Source organism: Pongo pygmaeus, chromosome 10, assembly GCF_028885625.2.
Source record: "Pongo pygmaeus isolate AG05252 chromosome 10, NHGRI_mPonPyg2-v2.0_pri, whole genome shotgun sequence".
Lineage (NCBI taxonomy): Eukaryota > Metazoa > Chordata > Mammalia > Primates > Hominidae > Pongo > Pongo pygmaeus.
The window spans coordinates 102197401-102221430 of NC_072383.2; the positions used below are offsets into that span (position 1 = coordinate 102197401).

The 24030-nt window shown below is 42.1% G+C and overlaps 1 protein-coding gene across 1 annotated transcript in view; it reads left to right on the forward strand.

Annotated features, from left to right (window-relative positions):
• STAB2 (stabilin 2) overlaps positions 1-24030 on the forward strand; it is a 182662-nt gene that overhangs the window by 106676 nt on the left and 51956 nt on the right. The window contains exons 31-42 of the mRNA XM_054443474.1: positions 3319-3396; positions 6065-6163; positions 6252-6359; positions 9616-9747; positions 12663-12791; positions 14078-14134; positions 15152-15247; positions 16314-16509; positions 17959-18054; positions 20982-21027; positions 21878-21954; positions 23180-23305. Of these exons, the coding sequence (XP_054299449.1) occupies positions 3319-3396; positions 6065-6163; positions 6252-6359; positions 9616-9747; positions 12663-12791; positions 14078-14134; positions 15152-15247; positions 16314-16509; positions 17959-18054; positions 20982-21027; positions 21878-21954; positions 23180-23305 (1240 nt within the window). The remainder of the gene's footprint in view (positions 1-3318; positions 3397-6064; positions 6164-6251; positions 6360-9615; positions 9748-12662; positions 12792-14077; positions 14135-15151; positions 15248-16313; positions 16510-17958; positions 18055-20981; positions 21028-21877; positions 21955-23179; positions 23306-24030) is intronic.

Here is a 24030-nt window from a genome sequence, read left to right on the forward strand (position 1 = left end):
TTCTGTTTGCCAGTATTTTATTGAGGATTTTTGCATCAATGTTCATCAAGGATATTGGTCTAAAATTCTCTTTTTTTGTTGTGTCTCTGCCAGGCTTTGGTATCAGGATGATGCTGGCCTCATAAAATGAGTTAGGGAGGATTCCCTCTTTTTCTATTGATTGGAATAGTTTCAGAAGGAATGGTACCAGCTCCTCCTTGTACCTCTGGTAGAATTCGGCTGTGAATCCATCTGGACCTGGACTTTTTTTGGTTGGTAAGCTATTGATTATTGCCACAATTTCAGCTCCTGTTATTGGTCTATTCAGAGATTCAACTTCTTCCTGGTTTAGTCTTGGGAGGGTGTATGTGTTGAGGAATTTATCCATTTCTTCTAGATTTTCTAGTTTATTTGCATAGAGGTGTTTGTAATATTCTCTGATGGTAGTTTGTATTTCTGTGGGATCGGTGGTGATATCCCCTTTATCATTTTTTATTGCATCTATTTGATTCTTCTCTCTTTTTTTCTTTATTAATCTTGCTAGCGGTCTATCAATTTTGTTGATCCTTTCAAAAAACCAGCTCCTGGATTCATTTATTTTTTGAAGGGTTTTTTGTGTCTCTATTTCCTTCAGTTCTGCTCTGATTTTAGTTATTTCTTGCCTTCTGCTAGCTTTTGAATGTGTTTGCTCTTGCTTTTCTAGTTCTTTTAATTGTGATGTTAGGGTGTCAATTTTGGATCTTTCCTGCTTTCTCTTGTGGGCATTTAGTGCTATAAATTTCCCTCTACACACTGCTTTGAATGCATCCCAGAGATTCTGGTATGTTGTGTCTTGGTTCTCATTGGTTTCAAAGAACATCTTTATTTCTGCCTTCATTTCGTTATGTACCCAGTAGTCATTCAGGAGCAGGTTGTTCAGTTTCCATGTAGTTGAGTGGTTTTGAGTGAGATTCTTAATCCTGAGTTCTAGCTTGATTGCACTGTGATCTGAGAGACAGTTTGTTACAATTTCTGTTCTTTTACATTTATTGAGGAGAGCCTTACTTCCAAGTATATGGTCAATTTTGGAATAGGTGTGGTGTGGTGCTGAAAAAAATGTATATTCTGTTGATTTGGGGTGGAGAGTTCTGTAGATGTCTATTAGGTCCGCTTGGTGCAGAGCTGAGTTCAATTCCTGGGTATCTTTGTTGACTTTCTGTCTCGTTGATCTGTCTAATGTTGATAGTGGGGTGTTAAAGTCTCCCATTATTAATGTGTGGGAGTCTAAGTCTCTTTGTAGGTCACTCAGGACTTGCTTTATGAACCTGGGTGCTCCTGTATTGGGTGCATATATATTTAGGATAGTTAGCTCTTCTTGTTGAATTAATCCCTCTACCATTATGTAATGGCCTTCTTTGTCTCTTTTGATCTTTGTTGGTTTAAAGTCTGTTTTATCAGAGACTAGGATTGCAACCCCTGCCTTTTTTTGTTTTCCATTTGCTTGGTAGATCTTCCTCCATCCTTTTATTTTGAGCCTATGTGTGTCTCTGCATGTGAGATGGGTTTCCTGAATACAGCACACTGATGGGTCTTGAGTCTTTATCCAGTTTGCCAGTCTGTGTCTTTTAATTGGAGCATTTAGTCCATTTACATTTAAAGTTAGTATTGTTATGTGTGAATTTGATCCTGTCATTATGATGTTAGCTGGATATTTTGCTCGTTAGTTGATGTAGTCTCTTCCTAGTCTCGATGGTCTTTACATTTCGGTATGATTTTGCAGTGGCTGGTACCGGTTGTGCCTTTCCATGTTTAGTGCTTCCTTCAGGAGCTCTTTTAGGGCAGGCCTGGTGGTGACAAAATCTCTCAGCATTTGCTTGTCTGTAAAGTATTTTATTTCTCCTTCACTTATGAAGCTTAGTTTGGCAGGATATGAAATTCTGGGTTGAAAATTCTTTTCTTTAAGAATGTTGAATATTGGCCCCCACTCTCTTCTGGCTTGTAGGGTTTCTGCCGAGAGATCCGCTGTTAGTCTGATGGGCTTCCCTTTGATGGTAACCCGACCTTTCTCTCTGGCTGCCCTTAACATTTTTTCCTTCATTTCAACTTTGGTGAATCTGACAATTATGTGTCTTGGAGTTGCTCTTCTCGAGGAGTATCTTTGTGGCGTTCTCTGTATTTCCTGAATCTGAATGTTGGCCTGCCTTGCTAGATTGGGGAAGTTCTCCTGGATAATATCCTGCAGAGTGTTTTCCAACTTGTTTCCATTCTCCCCGTCACTTTCAGGTACACCAATCAGACGTAGATTTGGTCTTTTCACATAGTCCCACATTTCTTGGAGGCTTTGCTCGTTTCTTTTTATTCTTTTTTCTCTAAACTTCCCTTCTCGCTTCATTTCATTCATTTCATCTTCCAGGGCTGATACCCTTTCTTCCATTTGATCGCATCGGCTCCTGAGGCTTCTGCATTCTTCACGTAGTTCTCGAGCCTTGGTTTTCAGCTCCATCAGCTCCTTTAAGCACTTCTCTGTATTGGTTATTCTAGTTATACATTCTTCTAAATTTTTTTCAAAGTTTTCAACTTCTTTGCCTTTGGTTTGAATATCCTCCCGTAGCTCGGAGTAATTTGATCGTCTGAAGCCTTCTTCTCTCAGCTCGTCAAAGTCATTCTCCGTCCAGCTTTGTTCCGTTGCTGGTGAGGAACTGCGTTCCTTTGGAGGAGGAGAGGTACTCTGGTTTTTAGAGTTTCCAGTTTTTCTGCTCTGTTTTTTCCCCATCTTTGTGGTTTTATCTACTTTTGGTCTTTGATGATGGTGATGTACAGATGGGTTTTTGGTGTGGATGTCCTTTCTGTTAGTTTTCCTTCTAACAGACAGAACCCTCAGCTGCAGGTCTGTTGGAGTACCTGGCCGGCCGTGTGAGGTGTCAGTCTGCCCCTGCTGGGGGGTGCCTCCCAGTTAGGCTGCTCGGGGGTCAGGGGTCAGGGACCCACTTGAGGAGGCAGTCAGCCCGTTCTCAGATCTCCAGCTGCGTGCTGGGAGAACCACTGCTCTCCTCGCACTTTTGTAAATGAAATAGCATGGAATAGAATAGACTAGATGATCAGAGTACCTCCCACATAGGAGAAAGTACTATTTCTTTCTCTTTCTCTGTGTGTGTGTGTGTGTGTGTGTGTGTGTGTGAGAGAGAGAGAGAGAGAGAGAGAGGGGTCTATGGGACAACGAGTTAAAGGTATTTCTTACTGTGGGTCATGGCCCAAAAGTATGAAGGTCACTGCTGCTCAAAAAGCAGAAACCCCAGAGATCATCTCAAACCAAGGTGTGCTCTATAAAGACTCACCTTCCATTGTGGTTTGCATTTACAGAATATCACAATTGAAGGGGCCTCCATTGTCGATGGGGACAATGCAGCCACAAATGGAGTGATACACATCATCAACAAGGTACAAGATTCCATTTTCCTGCACATGCAACATCTCTTTTCACTTTGTTATTTATCCTCCTATACAGCATTTTTTTTTTTGGAAAATAGAAAAATACTTAGCCTTATATGGAAGTAACTGGTACTGTGCCTCATGACTTTTATTTTAAAACCATCTAGAGAGTCTATTGATTCAATGAGACTCAGTTTCCATTTACCCAGCCTGTATTCTGCAACGGGCCCTTTATCAAGTGTGGTCACATATATCATCTTTCTTATTTATGGAAACATCTCAAAAGACACTTGAGGCCAGGTGCTGTGGCTCACGCCTATAATCCTAGCATTTTGGGAGGCTGAGGTAGGAGGATTGTTTGAGCCTAGGAGTTCAAGACCAGCCTGGGCAACTTAACGAGATCCTCTCTCTAAAAAAAAAAAAAAGGCATGCACCTATGTGGTCCTAACTACTAGGAAGGCTGAGGCGGGAGGATCACTTGAGCCCAGGAGGTCAAGACTGCAATGAGCTGTGTTCAAGCCACTGCACTCCAGCCTGGGCAACAGAGTGAGACTCTGCCTCCAAAAAAAAAAAAAACAAACAAAAAACACTTGAGCTTAAGCACCCTGGCACTGTGAAGTCTATACAACCAGATGGGATAGAATCAAGAACTGGAGGAGAGGCATGTGATTACATATCACATTTCCACTCTCCTATCTGCATTATTGCATCCTAAAAAGATGAGGTAGGGAAGGCCCTAGGGAAAAAAATGGAAAAGAATATAAAAAGCATGGTGACATTTTTATTTTCTTCTAATACCCAGTTTAACAAAGGTATGACATAGGAAAAAAAGAATAATGAGAAATGGGATTGTAAGCTACCCTGCAATTTTCAGTTACCATATTAGGATCTTCATTTAAAATGAAAGTTGCAAGTTGGAATTTAGGGTACATTGGGAATTTTTGTAAGATGGAAGATCAGAAAAAAAAATTAATTGTGTTTTAATTAAAATTGTTCTTGGCCGGGCACGGTGGCTCACGTCTGTAATTCCAACACTTTGGGAGGCCGAGGTGGGCGGATCACAAGGTCAAGAGATCGAAACCATCCTGGCCAACATGGTGAAGCCCCGTCTCTACTAAAAAAAAAAACAAAAAGTACAAGATGGCTGTTAATTGATTGAGTTATCTTTGTAGCCTCTGGGCTGCAGGCACTCCCTAAGGAGCTCCTTCTCTGTCTGTCAATTGGCATCAAAGGCATCTTTGTCAGGGCCACTGTTGTGCCCTGCATAAAGGTGCCTGGCCAGAGTGGAGGCTAGCTAAATCCCAGCCCACTTCACTCCCCATGCTGTGCACCCCTGTTTGGGGTTGCAAACTCCTAGAGAAAGGAGTGTCTTTTTCTTGATTTTCAGTGGCCCTCATCATTGCCTATTATGTGACATAGACATAGAACCATCAAGTTCTATCAGGCCTTCTCCTCATAGCTCTTGAATCTGCCAAATCCCATCTAATCACCTTAAGCCCCTCCTCCCCCTTCAGCTCCAACAACTCAGAAATGTATCTGTCTTCCTTCAACACGGGTTGGTACAATGTTTCTGGAAAAAGCCAGATAGCAATTATTAGACTTTGCAGGTCACATGGTCTCCATCATAGCTGTTCAACTCTGCCATTGTAGTGCAAAAACAGACTTAGACAATATGTAAACAAATTTGCATGGCTGTATTCCAATAAAATTTTATTTTTAAGTAAAAGCAGCAGACTGGATTGGGCTTTCTACTGTAATATGCTGTGAGCTCATTTAGGGCAGAACCCAGGCCTCAGTTACATTTGTGTATACCCACTGCCTGGCCTGCAGTAGGCAAGCAATAAATGTTGGAAAAAGACTAATTAGATTAGAAAAACATTCCAGTGTTGAATTCTTCAATCTGACAAAGTTCTAGGTAGAATGCAAAGGTGAAAATAGTGATCTTGGCCAGAAGGTTAATTATGCAGAGCTTGCAAACTCAAACGCCCAGATAGATCAGATGGATAACAAAATGAGTAAGGAGTAAGTCCCAAGGAGAAGATATTAGGGAGTGGTGGAGCCTATAACGAAAGTGGCTGCTGCTACTCTCTGCAGCTGTGTGTCTGCAGAAATTCAGACTGTTTTTTTTTTAAAGGCAATCTAAATTTGTGTGTTAAAATGTCCTATTATTACACAGCACAAGCCAAACAACACATTTTTACAAGCCAGATTCAGGCCACTGGGTTGCAGCAGATTTGAGACTTGAGGGAAAATAAGTGAAGAACCTAAAGAATAAACACAAGAATAACAACCAAGAAGAAAGGATTAGATATTAGCTGCAACCTGCTGCGTTTCACTTCGATTTGGTCTAAGGTCTTCTCTGACAAGGTAGATTAATGCGAGCTGGAATTAATTACTTAGGAGAAGCTGAAAGTCTTTTGTGCAAGATGAACTTTTCTCTAATCAAGGAGGTTTAAGGGTAAGGCATAAAATTGAATGACTAACATCTCCAACTCTTCTCCAGCCTTGTCACGCTGTATCCTGGAATATTTTTATTCTGTGAGTAATCTTCAAAAGGTTGTCAATGTCAATCCATTGAACTGCTTAAAGAAGTTAATGGCATTAGACTCTCATATGTATCGAAAAGCAGTAGGTCCTACCAAAACATGCTAACAGGATTCTGGGGTTTCTTTTTCAGGTGCTGGTCCCACAAAGACGTCTAACTGGCTCCTTACCAAACCTGCTCATGCGGCTGGAACAGATGCCTGACTATTCCATCTTCCGGGGCTACATCATTGCAAGTACCACATTCTCTGCCTGACCGCCATGCTTAGGTTACCCAGGAACAGGAATCCCTCATGCGCTCTTGTCTCTTTCCATTGCAGCAATATAATCTGGCGAATGCAATTGAGGCTGCCGATGCCTACACAGTGTTTGCTCCAAACAACAATGCCATCGAGAATTACATCAGGGAGAAGAAAGTCCTGTCTCTAGTAGGTGTCAAGAACTATAACTAGGGAAGTTATTTTGTGAAAATTCAAACACTCAGTGTTTACAATCCATTAGTTGTGTGCCATTTCACACCTTCATCCTTGTCCATAGCCACATACTTGATGTAGACTCGTGCAGAGACTCTCTCATACACAAACATCCCCTCAGTCAGAGCTGCTGGATGCTACTCACATGCCCCTGGAATTGTACACTTGAGCCTGTATACACAAGGATGCAGGCGTGATGCATTGAGGGTGTGGTGTTGGTGTGTGTATGTAAATATGAACAAAGGCAGCCCAAACCCACAGGTGCTTGGCCTGTTTAGGCTCTGTCTATAGAACCGTCACTCTGGCTCTAGCCCAAGTGATGAAACCACATGGAGAAACCACATGGTTTCTCCAGAGCAGTGGTGGGAGAAAAGAGTGGGCTCAGGGGTGGCTTCTCGGGGCTTTCAGTACCACCCCCATCTTATTAACATCCTCATCTCAGCCACCCAATATAAACATGGAAGTGAAAACAGTGTGCTTGCTGTGCAAATCCAGCTTCAAACGTGTCTTCTCATGTGGGGTGGGGGTGGGGTGGCCCTGGGTCCTTCCTGTATACAAATTCTGGAGCCACTACTGAATATCAGATAAATTATGATCAGCTTATGGAAGTCTTAAATACCTGGAGAGGTATTGGACTTAGGCCTGTAAGAAACAGGATCCACAAAAGAGTTTTAAGTCAGATCGTGGCATGATTGAAGCTTTTGAATTAATTCACAAAATCCTTTGACAAACTTTGACTGTTTACCCCTAGATGTTAGGAATCAGGGAAGATAGAGAAGGGGAGAAGAGGAGGAAGAAAGAGATAATCCATCCCTTTAGGTCCCTGCTGCTGACATCTTAGCTACTGGAACCAGGGAAAGGCCAGGGACAGGGGGGAGGAGAGGAGGGGTGATCATGAGGATTCTTCCAGCTTCCTGGGACACCTGCATGCTTGTACCTATGAGCTCAAGTGTGTAATTCCAGGGCTATGCATAAAACACACAGCAGCTCTGCTATGGGGGAGGATTGTATATGGGAGAGTCTCTGTGTGAGGCTGTATTAAGTATGTGGCTATGGACGAGAAGGTTTTGATGGAAAAGTGAAATGACACATGATTGAACTGAAAACACTTTGAATTTTCAGCAAATAGGGGTTTTTCTTATTTAATAAGAAAATAAGGAAGGCTGCTCTTCTTCCTCACCACCTCCTAAATTCTCCCTATCCACACATCATGTCCAGTCTCACCTCCTCAGGGAAGCTGGCCCTGGCCACCCGAGGTGAGCTGCTCTCTCCCGCCTCTGAATTCACACCATGTGTACCCCCTTGTGGCATTTATTATGTATCCCCAGTAGGATGAACTGTCTTCTCAAGGAAGCAAGTCTTAGCTCTCCAACTAGATTATAAGCTCTGAAGGCAGGGAGAGTGTCCTAAACTCCTGTAACAGGCATGTTGCACTCCTGGAATGGAATTGGAAATCATCTACCTTGTCTTTTCCCTGCCCTCTAACCCAACCCATTTCTTTAACCTCTTCAGTGAGAAATATTATTTTTCTGCCACAGAATGAAACTTCAGACAGTCCCATAGCCTCTCTGCCTTCCCAAAAAGTCCTATAATCACCTTGGTGACAAATGTACTTTAAGTCACAAACTCAGTCTCAGCTAAGTAAAAGTAAAGAATCCAATTCCTTACAATAATTAACACTTTGAATTGGATTTAAAATTAGTTCTTCCTCCCTGCTCCACAGCAGAGCTTGGTGCAGAAAAGGTCTTGGTCCTTGAATCGGTTAGGGTCCACAGGAGACGGAAAACATACCAATTACATAAACTGAGAATTTGGGAGAATGAATTGTTTATTGGATAATATAAAGCTGTATAAATATAATTGAAAGGTTAAAGTGAGAAATATCACAGTGGTAGCAATCACAGGGTTCACTTATGACCCCTAAAGCTAGGAGAACAATGGGAGGAGGTTGGAATTACTAAAATGTATAAACCTAGAGACCTCTGAGAAGGCGCCACTATTCAGCTGGTGCTGGTGTCTTTGAGCTTGGATGAGTGGCGAGGGTCTCTGTGGGTCTGAGACCCAGACCTCCAGGAGCAGGCATTGCCTGGCTGGTGTCTTATGAGTGGAGAGGGCAGGATTAAGCTAGCTCTGCGAGTGACGGGAAACTGCCAACCAGATTCAGGTGCCACTGCAGGGAAGAGAAGTGAGGCTGGGTGATGCCATTAGGAACAGGGAGAGAACAGGAAGGACTGAGTTCCTCTTTCCCCTCCAGCCCTCTGACTGTCTAGAGCTTCTCATTGGCAGACCCTAATAGGGAGCCCCTTGCAAAGAAGAAGTGTGGGAAACCGCCTCAGCCCCAGCATCATCAAGCAGAGTGTAGGAGGTGGATTTGGAGCTGACAGGCAATCACTTAGGAACCTTCTCCTCTCCTTCCCCACAGGATGTTTCTCTTCCCTTTCTGATCTCACTAAATTCCATTTTGGTTTCACTAGGTTTGAAGTAGCGGGGTAAGAAGGGTTAGTGGTTAGGAAGAGACATCAAGAGGGTAAGAAGGCTAAGAGGGATGGAAGAGGGCAGGAAGGACCCTAAAGCCACAGAGCCCACCCCTAGCTCTGCCCCTGGGGAGCCTGCCCATCCAGGCTGCCATTGGCTGTCTCAGACACTCCCCATGTCTGAGCCACAGCAAACACCCACATCCTTGTCCCAAGCCAACTATGCAAGTGCAAATCTGTCCCACGCAGCAACAACCCTCCTCACTTCACCAAGAGGCAGCTCACCAGCAGTCCCTGCCTGGGTCAGACCCCATCCAACATGCCACCCTATCTCCACGAGACACAGGTCAAGGTCCTTGGAGCATCCTAGTGAAGCTCCTCTCGTGCCCCAGAGGTGAAAGGCAGGCTGGGGTGTGGGGACTCTGTCTTCTCAGCAGTTTTGCCCAAAGAATTATCACTTTGAAATCTACCCCCAGCTCTCATATCTTCAGTCTGGGTTTTAGAATCCTCTAATGAGTTCTTGACTCTGCTCTCTGGAAAATTTGCAAGTTCTCTGAAGCTATCTGTTTCACAACTCACTTTCATATTGAATATTGTGTCTTAATACCTCTGTCAAAACTTCCACTTGGACAAGCTGTTGTTCCTCTTTGTAATCTCCACAGTGACAGCACATGGGAGAAGCTGGGTAACTGTCAGGCTGATCTCTTGACTGACTTTCAATTCTGTGTGTGATCCAGGAGGAGGACGTCCTCCGGTATCATGTGGTCCTGGAGGAGAAACTCCTGAAGAATGACCTGCACAATGGCATGCATCGTGAGACCATGCTGGGTTTCTCCTATTTCCTTGGCTTCTTTCTCCACAATGACCAGGTGCGATTCTTGTATGTAAAACCCCAGCAATGCCACCAAGAATTACCTCAGGGAGAGTATGAGGAATGAGTGTCTTGGCTCCTGTCATCCTTCATCACTTCTGTATTAGTCTGTTTTCACACTGCTGATAAAGACATAGCCAAGACTGGAAAGAAAAAGAGGTTTAACAGACTCACAGTTCCCCGTGGCTGGGGAGGCCTCACAATCATGGTGGAAGGCAAGGACACACAAGTCACATCTTTCATGGATGGCAGCAGGCAAAAAGACAGCTCGTGCAGGAAACTCCCCCTTGTGAAACCATCAGATCTCGTGAGACTTATTCACTATCACGAGAACAGCATGAGAAAGACCAGCCCCCATGATTAAATTACCTCCTACCAGGTCCCTCCCACAACACATGGGAATTCAGGATGAGATTTGGGTGTGGGCACAGCCAAACCATATCAACTTCCATATTGGAATCATCTCACCAGTGCTTCCTAAGCCTTACCAACACAAGACGGTTGTCTGTGTTTCACCATAAAGTAAAGCCTAAACCAGACTGTCAAGCTCCCACTCTCCTGCCAAGTTGCCAGCCTTCGGATGATCAGTGTAGCCTTACAAATTGTGGCATTGAATCTCTGCAGTCATAGGCGTCCTTCAGCGCTGGTACAACAAACCCAACAGATGGCCCCCAAGCGGTGCCTGGGATGGGAGGGAACCTGGGAGCTCAACCTAATTCCCGGGAAGTGGTGTGGGCTCCAGGACATAAGAGCCCCATGACATACACAGAAGCCAGCAGCCAAGTGTATTAACGTTATTATCATTGTTTAACCATAGAGACAGATTGCAGTCCTAGGACTAACCGACCACCACACTGGTATTCCAGTGTTCATCTCACATAATACCTAAATATTTAAACGTGTTTACAATTCATAGAAAAGAATTCATGAGGCTAAATATTTAATATATTTCAGTTATAAAATTCTACTCACATATTTCCAATATCAAGTAAAAAGATCAGTTTGAAAGTCAATAAGAAACTCATAATTTTAATGTAAATTCTCACAAGAAAAATTAAAACAAATTAAGAGACACTAAACACTATATTGAAATGAAGGTTTAATCACAGAACTTTTTAAGCAATAATATTTGAACCTTTCTAAAAAGCATAATTTTAAAAACAATTTCTTCAGTGATGTCACTACTGAATAACAAGTAAATTTTTATGTAAAATGGTTTTTATCTGCTTAGGGGGAAAAAAGTCTTTCTGACTCTTGATTGATTAAAGAATAACTTCAAATATTTTTCTCAGACTCCTACAGATAAGTCTACCTATTGTATAATAACTTAGAGGAGGCCCTTTTAAATATACTTTTTATTTTTCCAGGATTGGTAATTATGGTATTGATAGAGCTTCGTTTTTGCTTCTGTATGTGTTTGTCACCTTTTATTTCATCATGTAGAGATTAATGTCCGATGCAGTTAGCTGAATCAATTTTAGAGCTGCAGTGTTCATTTTTCCATGTGTGCAGAAATTCTTTTTATCTAGAGAAAGAAGTATTCATACAATAGAGGCTTTTATTGATAGTAATTTACTTTCTCTTATGACAATGGAAGTATAGAGAAATGCTTTCTAAATGAGTAGACGCAGTCAAGTCAAAATTTTAATGTGATCCATAATTCTCTGATTATACCTCAGAATGGAAATAATTTAGACTTTTTTAAATGCCAAATCAACAGTATTACAATATCAAATGTTCTTCTCTTTTTGGTATTTAAAAATAGCTCAACGTCTTAGAATTCTGGAAATGTATTACAATCACCATTCGAGACTAAGTCAGGTTTCCTCTTAATTTTCCAAATGTACACAGACCTTGGAACACCTCTGTGGAGTTCAGCCAGACTTATCCCAATATCCAAATGGAAGCTCACTTGACTGCAAGTAAATCATAAGGGACTTTAACATTCAGTGGAAGTATGAATTAAGCACTTAGTAGGGTCATTTTAATATGGCTAGAACACAGATTTCTGGGATAATATATGAATTTAAGAATTTTAAACCATTATTGGATCCTAACTTGAGTTTTCCTCTCTCCCAACTTCAGCCCTGCTACACACACACACACACCCCACCCCAATTTTTCAAAGAATGATTTGCTTCCAGTTATATATGTGCTATATTAATGAATGAATCTATGGCTTCATTTATTTTTCATTGATTACTCATTAAAGTGTTCTTCCCTAAAAAAAAAAAAAAAAAAAATCACAACTCAAAGTTGAATTTGACTTGGTGGCATTTAGATACACACTTCATTCCCATGCCTTGGATGTTTATGGACACACTAAACAAGGACAGATATAAACATACCATTTTTTTAAAAATTATTAGTTATTTTTATTCTTGTATAACCATCGTTAGCCTTTCTGAGGGTTGTTGGCACATTAACCATGAAGCGGAGATGTACTGGAAGGAACAGTTGCATTCTTCAGTTCTTGGTTATGGAAGGCACTACCACCTCCAGAACCACTGGTCTACAGCACAACTGAGCAAGTCCATGGAGCCATCTTGCTGGTGGGCACTAACATAATGATCGTGGGTGGTATTTTTCAAACAAACGTAAGCCAATTAATTTGCTTCATGGAAGATACCTTAGAAATTATGTAGAACAACTTCTTCCTTTTACAAAAGAGAAAATTAAAGTTCAGAGAAGGAAAGCAATTGGCCTAAGGTCACACAGCCAGATGGCGCCAGGACTGTTATTCAGACTTCCCCTAAGTCAGAGCTCTTTCCAATACAAGTGACTATTATAATATCTCTAGGTGACTATTGTAATATCTCCTAGGCAATTTTCCTATTGCTAACCTCCAGTTCCTGTCTTCTCCATATCTCTTTAAATGTCATAAAAAGTGACATTTAACCCTGTTGTTCACAGCTCTATGTAAATGAGGCTCCAATAAACTACACCAATGTAGCCACTGATAAGGGAGTGATCCATGGCTTGGGAAAAGTTCTGGAAATTCAGAAGAACAGATGCGATAATAATGACACTACTATTATACGAGTAAGTTCTATGGGCCAGGGCCAATGATGGAACTAAAGAATATTGGCTTGTTTTTTTTATAAATTTGGGGGCATAAGGCTTTTCTATTAAAGTGTATCAATTCAGTCCATAAACCACTGAATGAATATCTTTGATGTGCCAAGGAGCACACCAGGCTGTAGTTCTACAAAGATACAAAAGACATGACCCCTGCCCTCAGTGGGCTTGTGATCCAGTGCAAGAGGTTGTACCTTGTGTGCCTGGGAAAGGCTGCCGGGTGTGTCGGGGATGGTGGGGAGGAGTGGTGTGCTGTGTTGGGCAGGATTTTGGACCACGGCTTTCTTCAAAGGGAAAATGTGCCATATCTAGCACAGGCACAGGATAGGAACCATGGTGCCCCTATGGCATTTAGGGGCCAAGCCTGCTCTACCAGAAGAGAAAATAAGGAAATGAATGATTTCAGTGTATTATGGAATATGATAATGGAGGCTTTTCATGCCAATTCATGGGGCTATGTAGGACCTTTCAACAATAATTATAACCACTGACATTTATTGGACACTCGTTATATGCCGGGCACTGCTCTAAACATTTTACATGCATTAACCTGTGTAATCCTCACAATACCCTACCAAGTAGGTACTATTACTATCCCCATTTTACAGATGGGGAAAGTGAGCCAGAAAGGTTAATTAATACACGCATGTTCATACACTACCAAGTGGCAGAGAAGGGGTTTAAATGTAGGCAGCCTGGCCCAGAGCTGGAACCCTGAACAACCACATTATCCTGTCTGGTAGGCTTAAGGTTCAGAACTAGACACATTGACCACCTCGTGTTTTAGGAACAGGTTGAGCTTGAGGGTTTCTGTCATTGTGAACTTTTACTCTTTGTTTTGTAACAGCATGTATTATCTCTGGGGCATCTCCATGCTGAACCCCTCATCTTAGCAATGTGCTCCGAAGCTGGGCACTGGGTATAGTAACTTGTTAGTTTCTGAATCTGGCCCAATTCACTTAATAGTTGGTTTTTAATAAATAAACGTTATTGTTAAAAGAATTTGGACTTAAATGAGATAAGGTCACACTTTAAAGAGTTAGCAGAGTCAGAAGAGTATTTTGGAGAAAAGTGATGCAAATGTGCAAGACCCGAAGGATTTGAAGTGTTTGTCTCAAAGAACATTAAAGAGGCTGACCAGATAATCTGCCTTGATTTTTAATTCAAAAACCTTCAGTTCCAAGTTCTGTACATGCAGCTTCATTTTGCACTAAAGTTAATTACATTGATTGCTTTTGTGTTTTACCAAGGGAAGATGTAGGACATGCTCCTCAGAGCTGATCTGCCCATTCGGAACTAAATCTCTAGTAAGTATTTTGTCTGTTTTGATAAAATAGTTTCCAGATCCGAGAAGTCCCAATTAGAAAATGAACCTCAAGATTATGTGATTTGCACTTCCCTCATTCCTTCACTTAATTCAAATTACATTTTACCTCGTTATATTATATGCATCTTTGTAAAATCTTACATCTATTTTTTTGGACCAAGGCAAAATTTAATAAACATAAATGGGCTCATATGAATCAACAGGCAGGACAGAAATTTTTTGTGCTCTACGTCTTTCATATCCCAGTAGCCAGTTGAGGACAGCAGCAAGAAATCTTATCAGAGAAGAGAGATTCCATATCCAAAACCATATCCAGCCTGGATATATTCCACCTGCCTGATTTCCTTTTATAGTTGAAGTTGCAACTAACTTTCTCAAAGAAACAGATGGCAGATATGGGGGAGGTAGACAATCCATGTTTCTTGTTGCTATTTATTGTAAAAGATACTTCTGATTACATTACAAAGAATACTCATGTACCTTCAACAGCATAATAGTTTTTACTAAATATATGATAATTTTTAATTTATGATAAATTTTAATCTATAACAACCATACAGATGTTCTCATTTGAGGTTTAATTTAATCTTGTGTATTATAATCTTTGTATGCAGCCTTAATCCTTTCCTGGACCAAAGCAGAATATAAATCAATAGAAACCAAAGTTCAGTTGAATCAATGTACAGTGCTGGAAGGACATTTTTACCTGGTTTACTCTACAATTCTTGCAAACTTAAGTTGGTATTCTAAAGAAATGTTCTTTTCATGGAGTACTATTTTAAAGTATAATTATTGGATTTTGCCACCTGGCATTCCGGCAACCAACATTGTGTTTTCATGTTTTCTTGCTTAAGAAGGAGTGCCAACAAGCCACCACCTTCCCTTCCCACGACACTTTAGTCAGAGAGACAGCAATGCATCACCCACCTACTTGCTTTCAGAGATTGGAAAACTTTTTCCTAACTTAGGAGCTGACGTAGTCATTAATATTTCACAGGGTAATGAGAAGAGGAGATGCATCTATACCTCCTATTTCATGGGAAGACGAACCCTGTTTATTGGGTGCCAGCCAAAATGTGTGAGAACCGTCATTGTGAGTACAATAATTGAATCATCCTAACTACTGCAGCACCATTGGGAAAATTCATCATATGGTATCCTTTTCAAAATCCCTGTGCATGTATGCTTTCTGCCATCTCCTCTTCCTTGTTACCTGCATTATCATTGTCATCCAATGTAGTGTAGTGGTAGCAGTAAAGTTCAGAACAGCCCTGTAATCCAGAAAATGAGTAAAAGCTGCAATTCAATTCAATTGCACGATGAAAAAAACTAAGAGTCCGAGAGGCTAATGGGACCACCCTGTTCTCACAACAGGGTAGCTCTGTGAGCATGCTTGTAAGCAAAAGACAGAAAGTGTCCACTTACAATGTGAAGATAAGGTGCACATGGTCATTTAGAAAACAGGACCCCAAGGCTAATTACCTCTAGTGGTGCCTTTGGAATTTGCAGGAAAAGTCATGATAACTTCCTGTCCTGCTCCTTTCCCAGATGACTAGACATAACCTCTGCCTAGCTGGGCAGAGGTGGGGTGACCTGGACCTTAGGCTGCAGAGCATAGGGGTGGGGGAGATTTTGTGTTTTAATGCACTCAAGAATAAAAGCAAGGCAAACCCAAGCAGACACCCTACAGGGCTTCCCTGAACTGCAAAAGAATGGTTTGTAAAATGCCAAAAGCCTCACCTGCAGAGGCCTCCTCACCTTCAGTAGTAGATGAAATAACATCGATGTGAAGGGGCCCAGATCTGGGTTGGAGACGGCCCCTTGGTCCTCCTACTCTCCAGCATCACAAGCATTATTCTTTATTTTCTTCTGCTGCCCCTCCTCCTTTCTCATTTTTCTTCATCCTCTTCTCTGACATGCCTTTTTCCTTTCCCTCTTTCCTTCCTCCTCAGTGGAGCCCTTGGTCCTGTTCCTAGCACCCCTAGAAATTGCCAAGCCTCACCCAGTCCCCAGAGGGTCCTGCCCCCATCCCTCACCCACTCCATGTGAGGTCAAAGAAACAGGTGCACATGAAGTCACCCACAGCAGGATTTCTACACCGAGGCTGGACAACACCAGAGGATAGAAGTGCATTGTCAAGCTTTGTCCTTCTGTTTCAGACGAGAGAATGCTGTGCCGGCTTCTTTGGCCCCCAATGCCAGCCCTGCCCAGGGAATGCCCAGAACATCTGCTTTGGTAATGGCATCTGTTTGGATGGCGTGAATGGCACAGGTGTGTGTGAGTGTGGGGAAGGCTTCAGCGGCACAGCCTGCGAGACCTGCACCGAGGGCAAGTACGGCATCCACTGTGACCAAGGTGAGCACTCTCCTCTCCACACAGGCTCCTGGGCTGCTGAAACCAACTCAGAATATGCGGGGAAAGAGTGATCCCACATGTGCTCTCTAACTGGCCTTTCTCCCCACGTGGGCTGGAATCCCACCTGCTACTATCACTGTGAATTATAAGAGCATCTGTCTTGTCATTTGCATTTGCAGTGTTCCCAAACATTTTCAGTTTCTAACCTGAACCTACCAACTCACTTCCAATTTGCTCATTGACATTCCCAGCCCAAATGCGTTTTTATATTTGCCTATGCACACTAATCATCATGGCTAAACTTTCCATTGTGGACATTGCTTGATAATTTGAAAAACAGATTTGCACATGTTATTCATTTAATCCACACAGGAACCTTAGGTACTTGAGTATTGCTATGCCCATTTTACAGATGAGGGTATTAAGGCAAAGGTTGAATGACTTCCCCCAAGGCTACACCTGATGAGATGCAGAACTGAGAACTGAATATACACCTTTCTTGACTCTAAAGCTTGCTTTTAGATCATGCTGTTCTTTACCTGAGGGTCACTCTATTGTTTCACCAGCAGCAAGACACATGCTTTAAGTAGTTTTTGCAAAAACAATGATCTGTTTGAGCCAAGTCATCTGTATTCTCACATCCAGATTTCCTTGTGTCCAGAAACACACAGCTGTGAGAGTGTTGACTCCGGAGTTTGGGTTTCCTAACAAAGCATTATTCTACCTAGTACTAAAAACCATACAGTTCATTTGGCTATCACTGTTTTCTCCTCAGCTGGTCTAAGCCAGACAAAATTAATGTACAATTGAATCATTATAATTGGGCCATATAATATTTACTTGGAATTAGTGTTGATTTTTCCCATGTTATTTGGAGTAATTATCTGCTTGCATTTGTGCATGAGCTCCTAAAATGGGATTTGTAGATGACCCTCATGGGGTTCAGCAAACAGCTAAAGCTGAATACATTTTTCTGGGGAAGGCATCTGTAGCTTTCATCAAGTTCTCAAAGAGACTCATCTGTGTAATTGAGGAAGCAGTGCCACACCAGGCTTATACAAACCCAGTGTCAAATGGGCTTCTTCCTGAAGTCCATTCTTAAGGGGAAAACATGGTTCCAATCAAAGGAGCCCTGCATAACCCTGGATCCTCAGGTAACCTTGACTGAGGACACTCTCACACTGCTTGGGTTGCAGATCTTCAGTGCTACACTGTCTCAAAACTGCAGTCTGAGCCACTTCATTGAAGCTAGAGCTAGTTCACCTGTTAACTTGCTAGATTCTGTCTCCTGCACCCCTGCCCTTTTTGTGATTCAAGACCCCCATTAAAGACTATGATTCCTAGAAGTAGGTTGAAGAATTAAGTGCAATAAAGCAAACCTAGTAAATGACAAATGAGTTATTGAACATGGGTTAGAATCTGATGATTTGCAGGTGTTTTTCCACTTAGTATGTTCTTGTGTCCATGGGAGATGCAACCAAGGACCCTTGGGAGATGGCTCCTGTGACTGTGATGTTGGCTGGCGAGGAGTGCATTGTGAGAATGGTAAGAGTGAGGCCTTCAGTATTTATAATCTGCTCTAAGCTTTGCTTCTCAGCAGCTACATTTTTCTTTCTAAAATAGAAATGACACCTTTATTACTTCTTCTGGCAATAAACATGATTCTTTCTTGCAGCAAAAAGTTTTTAAAATAAAAGCAGGAGAAAATAAAATCACTCATACCCCCAAGGCAGGAAAGAACTATTACTGATATTTTATATTAGGCTCCCAAACTTTTTCTAGGTATATAAACAAATATGTAGGGAATCGCACTTTACATACTGTCTAGTAACCTACTTTTCCACTTCACAATATATATAGATATCTTTCCCTGTGATTAAAATAGAAAAATATTAATTTGTAATCTCCACAAAATGTTACAGTATGACCATGCTACACTTTTTTGAACCAATTTTCTGCTCTCTCAAACACTGCTACAATAACCATATTCATTTAGTCAAATTCCTAGAGATGAGATTTCTGAGTCAAGGGATGGCACTCTGGGGAAAGGTCTTGCTACTTATTGCCAGGTTGTCCTCCAGAGGAAATAGCAATTTATTCTCCTGCCAACAGTGTCTGAGAGGCCCATTTCCTTCAATCCCACCACATCACATTGATTTTTCTTAACGTGCTTCAGGTGAAGGCGATCAAAGAGAAGGGAATTTCAGGCAGAAAGAAGCACCTGGAATACCACAAAGACATGGGAAAGCTCAACACATTTAGGGAATCAAAGGATTGCAGAATGAGAGGACTTTAAGGGCAAAGAGGAGGGTTTATGAGAAAAGGCTGGAGCAGTGGGCAGGTGCCAGGCCGTGAAAGGCTAAGGAGGTTGGACTTCTCACTAAAGGCAACAGGAAGCCATTAAAGAGTTTTCAACAAGGGAGCAATATGATCATATTTGGCACTTAAGAAAAATCATTCTGACTTTGGATTGAAGAGAATACCCCTGGAAGCAGGTATCAGAGACTCTCCTGCTTCTGGGATGGGAGCTGGGGAGATCACAAGTGATTGCTAGCCTAGCGGGGGCTCCATGGATGTGGCATTGACAGAGCGGGGGGCGTCTTTGCCCAAAACTCCAGGCAATGCAAAAATCAAGGGAATGCAGTTGCCTTTTGATGGTCAGCAGCAAGGGGTCAGGGAGGAAGGTTAGTTGAAAAGCTGAATTGGGAAGTCTGAATGGTCCCAAGCCAAAGAAATATCCCAGAGCAGGTGTCAAATGTCAGGGTGCAGAGCCAGGCTTCTGAGAGCCTGGGAGAGGGAAGCAGGAAGCAAGGGGTCACATAAACAGTAGAACATTTTCGGTGAATCCCCAGAATAAATACAATAGGCTGTCTCCTCTTCTTGCTTTCTCTACTCTGAAGAAAGACTCCGCCACCCATGCACCTGGTCACCCAATCTAGGAACCTCCCTACTCAGCTTCCATACCTCCTTGTCCCTCACTAACATACCTAACATATTCCATGTCTCTACGTCTCTCAATCCATCTCTTCCTCCTGCTCCCCTCTCACCAGTAGCCTTGTGGTCTCTTTGTTTCCTGTCCTATCTTCCCCCACTCCGTACTCCCCATTACTGCCAGATAGAACTTACCAAAACATAGATCATGTTTTTCACCCCAGCTCCTCCCCAGGACTTGACAAATTACTGTGGTTCTTCATTGCCTACAGAAGAAAGTCCTAACTCCTTAGCAGGGTGCAGCGCAAAGACTCTTCACCAATGAACACTCACCCAGTTTTCCAGACTTATCTCCCATCCCTGTCTCCATGCACATTGTACACAGGAAGTTTCCAGTCTAGAAAAGGAAATAAATGTTTAATAAAAGGAAAAATTGTGGTATGGAGTACAAAGCAAAGAGCCTGTAGATTATAACAAAGGAGACAACTCCTTTGTGTGCAAACTCCTCACTCCTAAGTCCACAGCAGACATCACTAATCAATCATGACACTCCCTCCCTCTGTGATCAGCCAGGGGCACCCAACCCTTCTCAAAGTAGCACACCATTAAGCTGCTACCAATTAATTGAAGTTGGCTCAAAGGTTTAGAGCAGGTTCCAGAGAAGAGGACATAAAACATGCTTGAAATGCCAATAGGTAGAGAATAGAGAGAAAGGGATTGTTTAGGCTCAAGGAATAAGACACAGGCACAAAACTGCCTCCATTCCAGACCATTTGAGTCTGAATTCCCTCCGACACAAAACAGACCACTTTTTCAGGCCTCTGTTTCAGGACCTCCTGTATGACTCGGCCAGGACTGGTAAGATTTCTATCCCAAAAGCTCTTAACATGAGCATCCTATCCAAGAGTATTATTTCCTCATCTGTAATGATTTATTTCTGGATCTTGTCCTGTCAAGAAATAGGTAGGCATCCAAAAGCAATAACCTATGCTGTGTCCAGGAAATTTACATATTAAATCAACAAATATTGTGTACCTACTGTGTGCAAAGCCCTGATTTTCTGCACATGCAAAAAAAAATCTTTTATAATTATAGTTTTGCTTGTTTACAGCACTCCATAATAAAATGATGAAAACTGGGAATAAAATTAGGAATAAACTAGAAAGAATAGCATAGGAAATACAAATAAAAGTAGAAAATCAAAACCCAGAAGAGGGGTACACATCAACACCCAGACCATAAGAGCACATAGTCACATTCCAGGGAGAATTCTGTGTTTTATTCACCCTTGCACCCTCACTGCCTAGCACAGGGCCTGGCAAACAGAAGACACCATCAATGTATTTGACCTTCAAATTTGGCTTTGAGCTTCATTGCAGCCAGTATAAAAAAAGGATTGACATGGTCTCATAGTTTTATATCGCTCACATGATACATATCAGTTACTTCCAAAGAAGTAGCTTTTCCAAGCACAAAATACTAAAAATCCTCAGGTGAGATTTAGTAAGAGGGCTAAGACAGCAACTGGTTCTCTTTTTCAGCAACCACAGAAGACAACTGCAATGGGACATGCCATACCAGCGCCAAGTAGGTAGCCCTGGGCCACCTCTGGGGACAATGTAAAGGGGATTTTTTTCCAATATTGTCTACCCTAGTCTCTATCCTCAGGGAATTTGTTTCCTGACACCATTTCTAAGGGCTTAGGATAAACTTGAGTATGAAACTAAAAATATCTCTGAAGAGGCCACTATCAAATAGCCAGATCCAGGCTTTCCAACAAGCTGCCATCTGACTTACCTGGCACATTGATGAAAATGCCCACTGTTACCCCAGTCCAAGCCACCAGGACTCTTTCATGGAGACTGAGGAAACCCAGTGGGCCTTAGTTTCCATAAACCTTGTTCCTGACTCACAGCAAGGCATAACTTGGCTTCATAATGTTAACTCCTAGAGAGGCTTAATTAAGTACCTAGTAGTGGAGTTAGACATGAATTCAAAGTCAGCCTCTGTCATTTGCACTACTACATGATCTTGAGTCCAATGTTGAATCCCTCCAAAGCCTCAGATTCTTCATTTGTAAATGGGAATAATCCGACTTGCTAGGGCTATTGGATAGTGAGTAGATGACACAAAATAATACATGAAACATGGCTCCTAGCACATCAGTGGCTCTCTAAAGCTTGGTAGCTACCCATCTTATTCCTGATCTGATACCTATATCTATGCATGCTGTAGTTTGCCTGATAAATGAGTACAGTTTTAGCTGTTTGTGGTGGGGTCATGTCAGAATTAGACTCTTCTCCCAAGCCTTAGGCAGGACCTCTGAGTGTCTCATGGGGGTAGAGGCCAGGATACTGGGGGTGAAGGGCAGCTGTGAGTCATGTGGTGGGAGGTGGAGTATTTTTCTGCAAACCCCATTTGTCCTTCCTTGTTGCAGCTGCCTCCCCAACTCAGATGGTAAAGCTTCATGCAAGTGTGCAGCAGGATTCCAAGGAAACGGGACCATCTGCACAGGCAAGCGAAGGAAGGAATTTGCTGGGGGCTGGCAAGGCTTGCACGGGCTGTTGAGAGGTTCTTGTTCCTGCAGTCTGAATGGGCCTCAGCAGCTGGTGCCAACCACTGATGGTGAATTGCATGTAATGGGGCAGTTGATTGTGCCTGGGGACAGGAAACCAACTGTTCACAGCCTTGACCACAATTGGGATCACCTGGGAAGCTTTAAAAACCAGTGATTTGTGTTGAGAACCCATATAATGATCAATGTTTCAAATGATGGATATGCTAATTACCCTGATCTATACATTATCACAGCATTACTGTATACCCCAGAAATATGTCCAATTATGTGTCCATTAAAAAAAAAATTTTAACTCACTGATTTGATTGGCCTAAGGTATGGCTGGAGCATCGAGGGTCTGGAGCAGACTAAAAAAGAATTTGAGCCCTGGTTCTTCCTCCAACTACCCAAGTGGCCTTGGATAGCTCATTTAACTGCACTGAGATGTTAGCTCATTTGTAAAGTAAACTTAAAACTACCTCCCTTGCGGAGTGGTTTTGAGGTTAAGTGAGCTCTCTGTGTTCAATGTCAGAATAATGCAGCTGTTGAAAACTCAGCTCGACTTAGACTCCCCAGGTTTAAACCTAAATACTTATCACTTACGTTACCTTGGGAAAGTTTCTTGACTGCTCTTTGCATAATTATTTTTATCTGCAACTTGGGGATAATAAGAAGACCTCCCTCACTGAGTTGGACAATAACCTGAATTAATATCTGTGAAGTGCTTCGAACAGACCCAGCACATAGCATTCAATAAATGCAAGCTAATATTCTTATGGTGCCTGGTGCTAGAAAAAATGGAAAATCTTAAGGTCATTTTTCTCTCGAGCACTGTGTCCTGGCAGGCTTTGGTCCAGATTGTGGCAGCACTGGACAATGATCACGCCAATCTTCTTTCTAGACCATCTTACCCTGGGGATTCTCCCAGAGGGCCAAGTAGACTCACCTTCATCCCCAGGTGTGTCCTGCAGTAGGATGTGTGCAGAATGCTAGTAAAAACAGCTAGAAAGGGCAAATCACAGACGTTTTACTTGCTCTCTGTTTTGGGGAATTGGCCATATTTAATCCAGTGCCTGCTCAAGTAGTTTTGCAGTATGTTCCATTTCTCAATGACTTGAGGAAAAATACATCAATGGCTTTTTCCCTTCCCTCTCCCCTTCTGCTCTGTGGCATCTTCTATAGCAATCAACGCCTGTGAGATCAGCAATGGAGGTTGCTCTGCTAAGGCTGACTGTAAGAGAACCACCCCAGGAAGTCGAGTGTGCACGTGCAAAGCAGGCTACACGGGCGATGGCATTGTGTGCCTGGGTAGGTGTCCTTCCCTCTTCCATCGGCGAAATGGTGTAAGAGTCAGAGCCCTATTAAATGATTCCAATGTGTGTGCCCTGATTATCAGGACACAAAACTGAGGTCAGTATTCCATTTGCCAGGGCAGGAAAGTATAAGGGCATGGAAAAGTGACCACAGGGTATGAAGGCATGTCATGTCTAAAAATTACTTTGGAAGGGTAAAAGGAGATACATTTTCCAATTAAATATCATGGCGATGACAGAACATTTAAACTTTTATTAGTTCCTTTTTATACAAGTAGCACATGCTCACTGTAGAAAAAGAAAGCACACGTACTGGAGAAAATACTCTGAAGATAGTGCTCTTATTATTGTCATTACCCCATTTTGCTATGCCTACATGTATTTTTTTTTAACAAAAATGGTACCTCAGGATATACAGCATTTACTATGCTTAGCAATATATCAAAGTAACTCTCCCTGAAAACAAGTATACCTCTAACGTTATTTAAATATCCACACACTGTTCTACTATAAAGGTATGCCGTAGTAAGTTGTCTGAATTTAACTGTTTAGTTAGAAAAAAATTTACATAGAAGAGTTATACGAATAGCACAAAAAAGACCCACTTGTTCTTTACCCACATTCACCTATTAACATTTAGCCCTGGCTGGGCGCAGTGACTCACACCTGTAATCCCAGCACTTTGGGAGACCAAGGCAGACAGATCATGAGGTCAGGAGT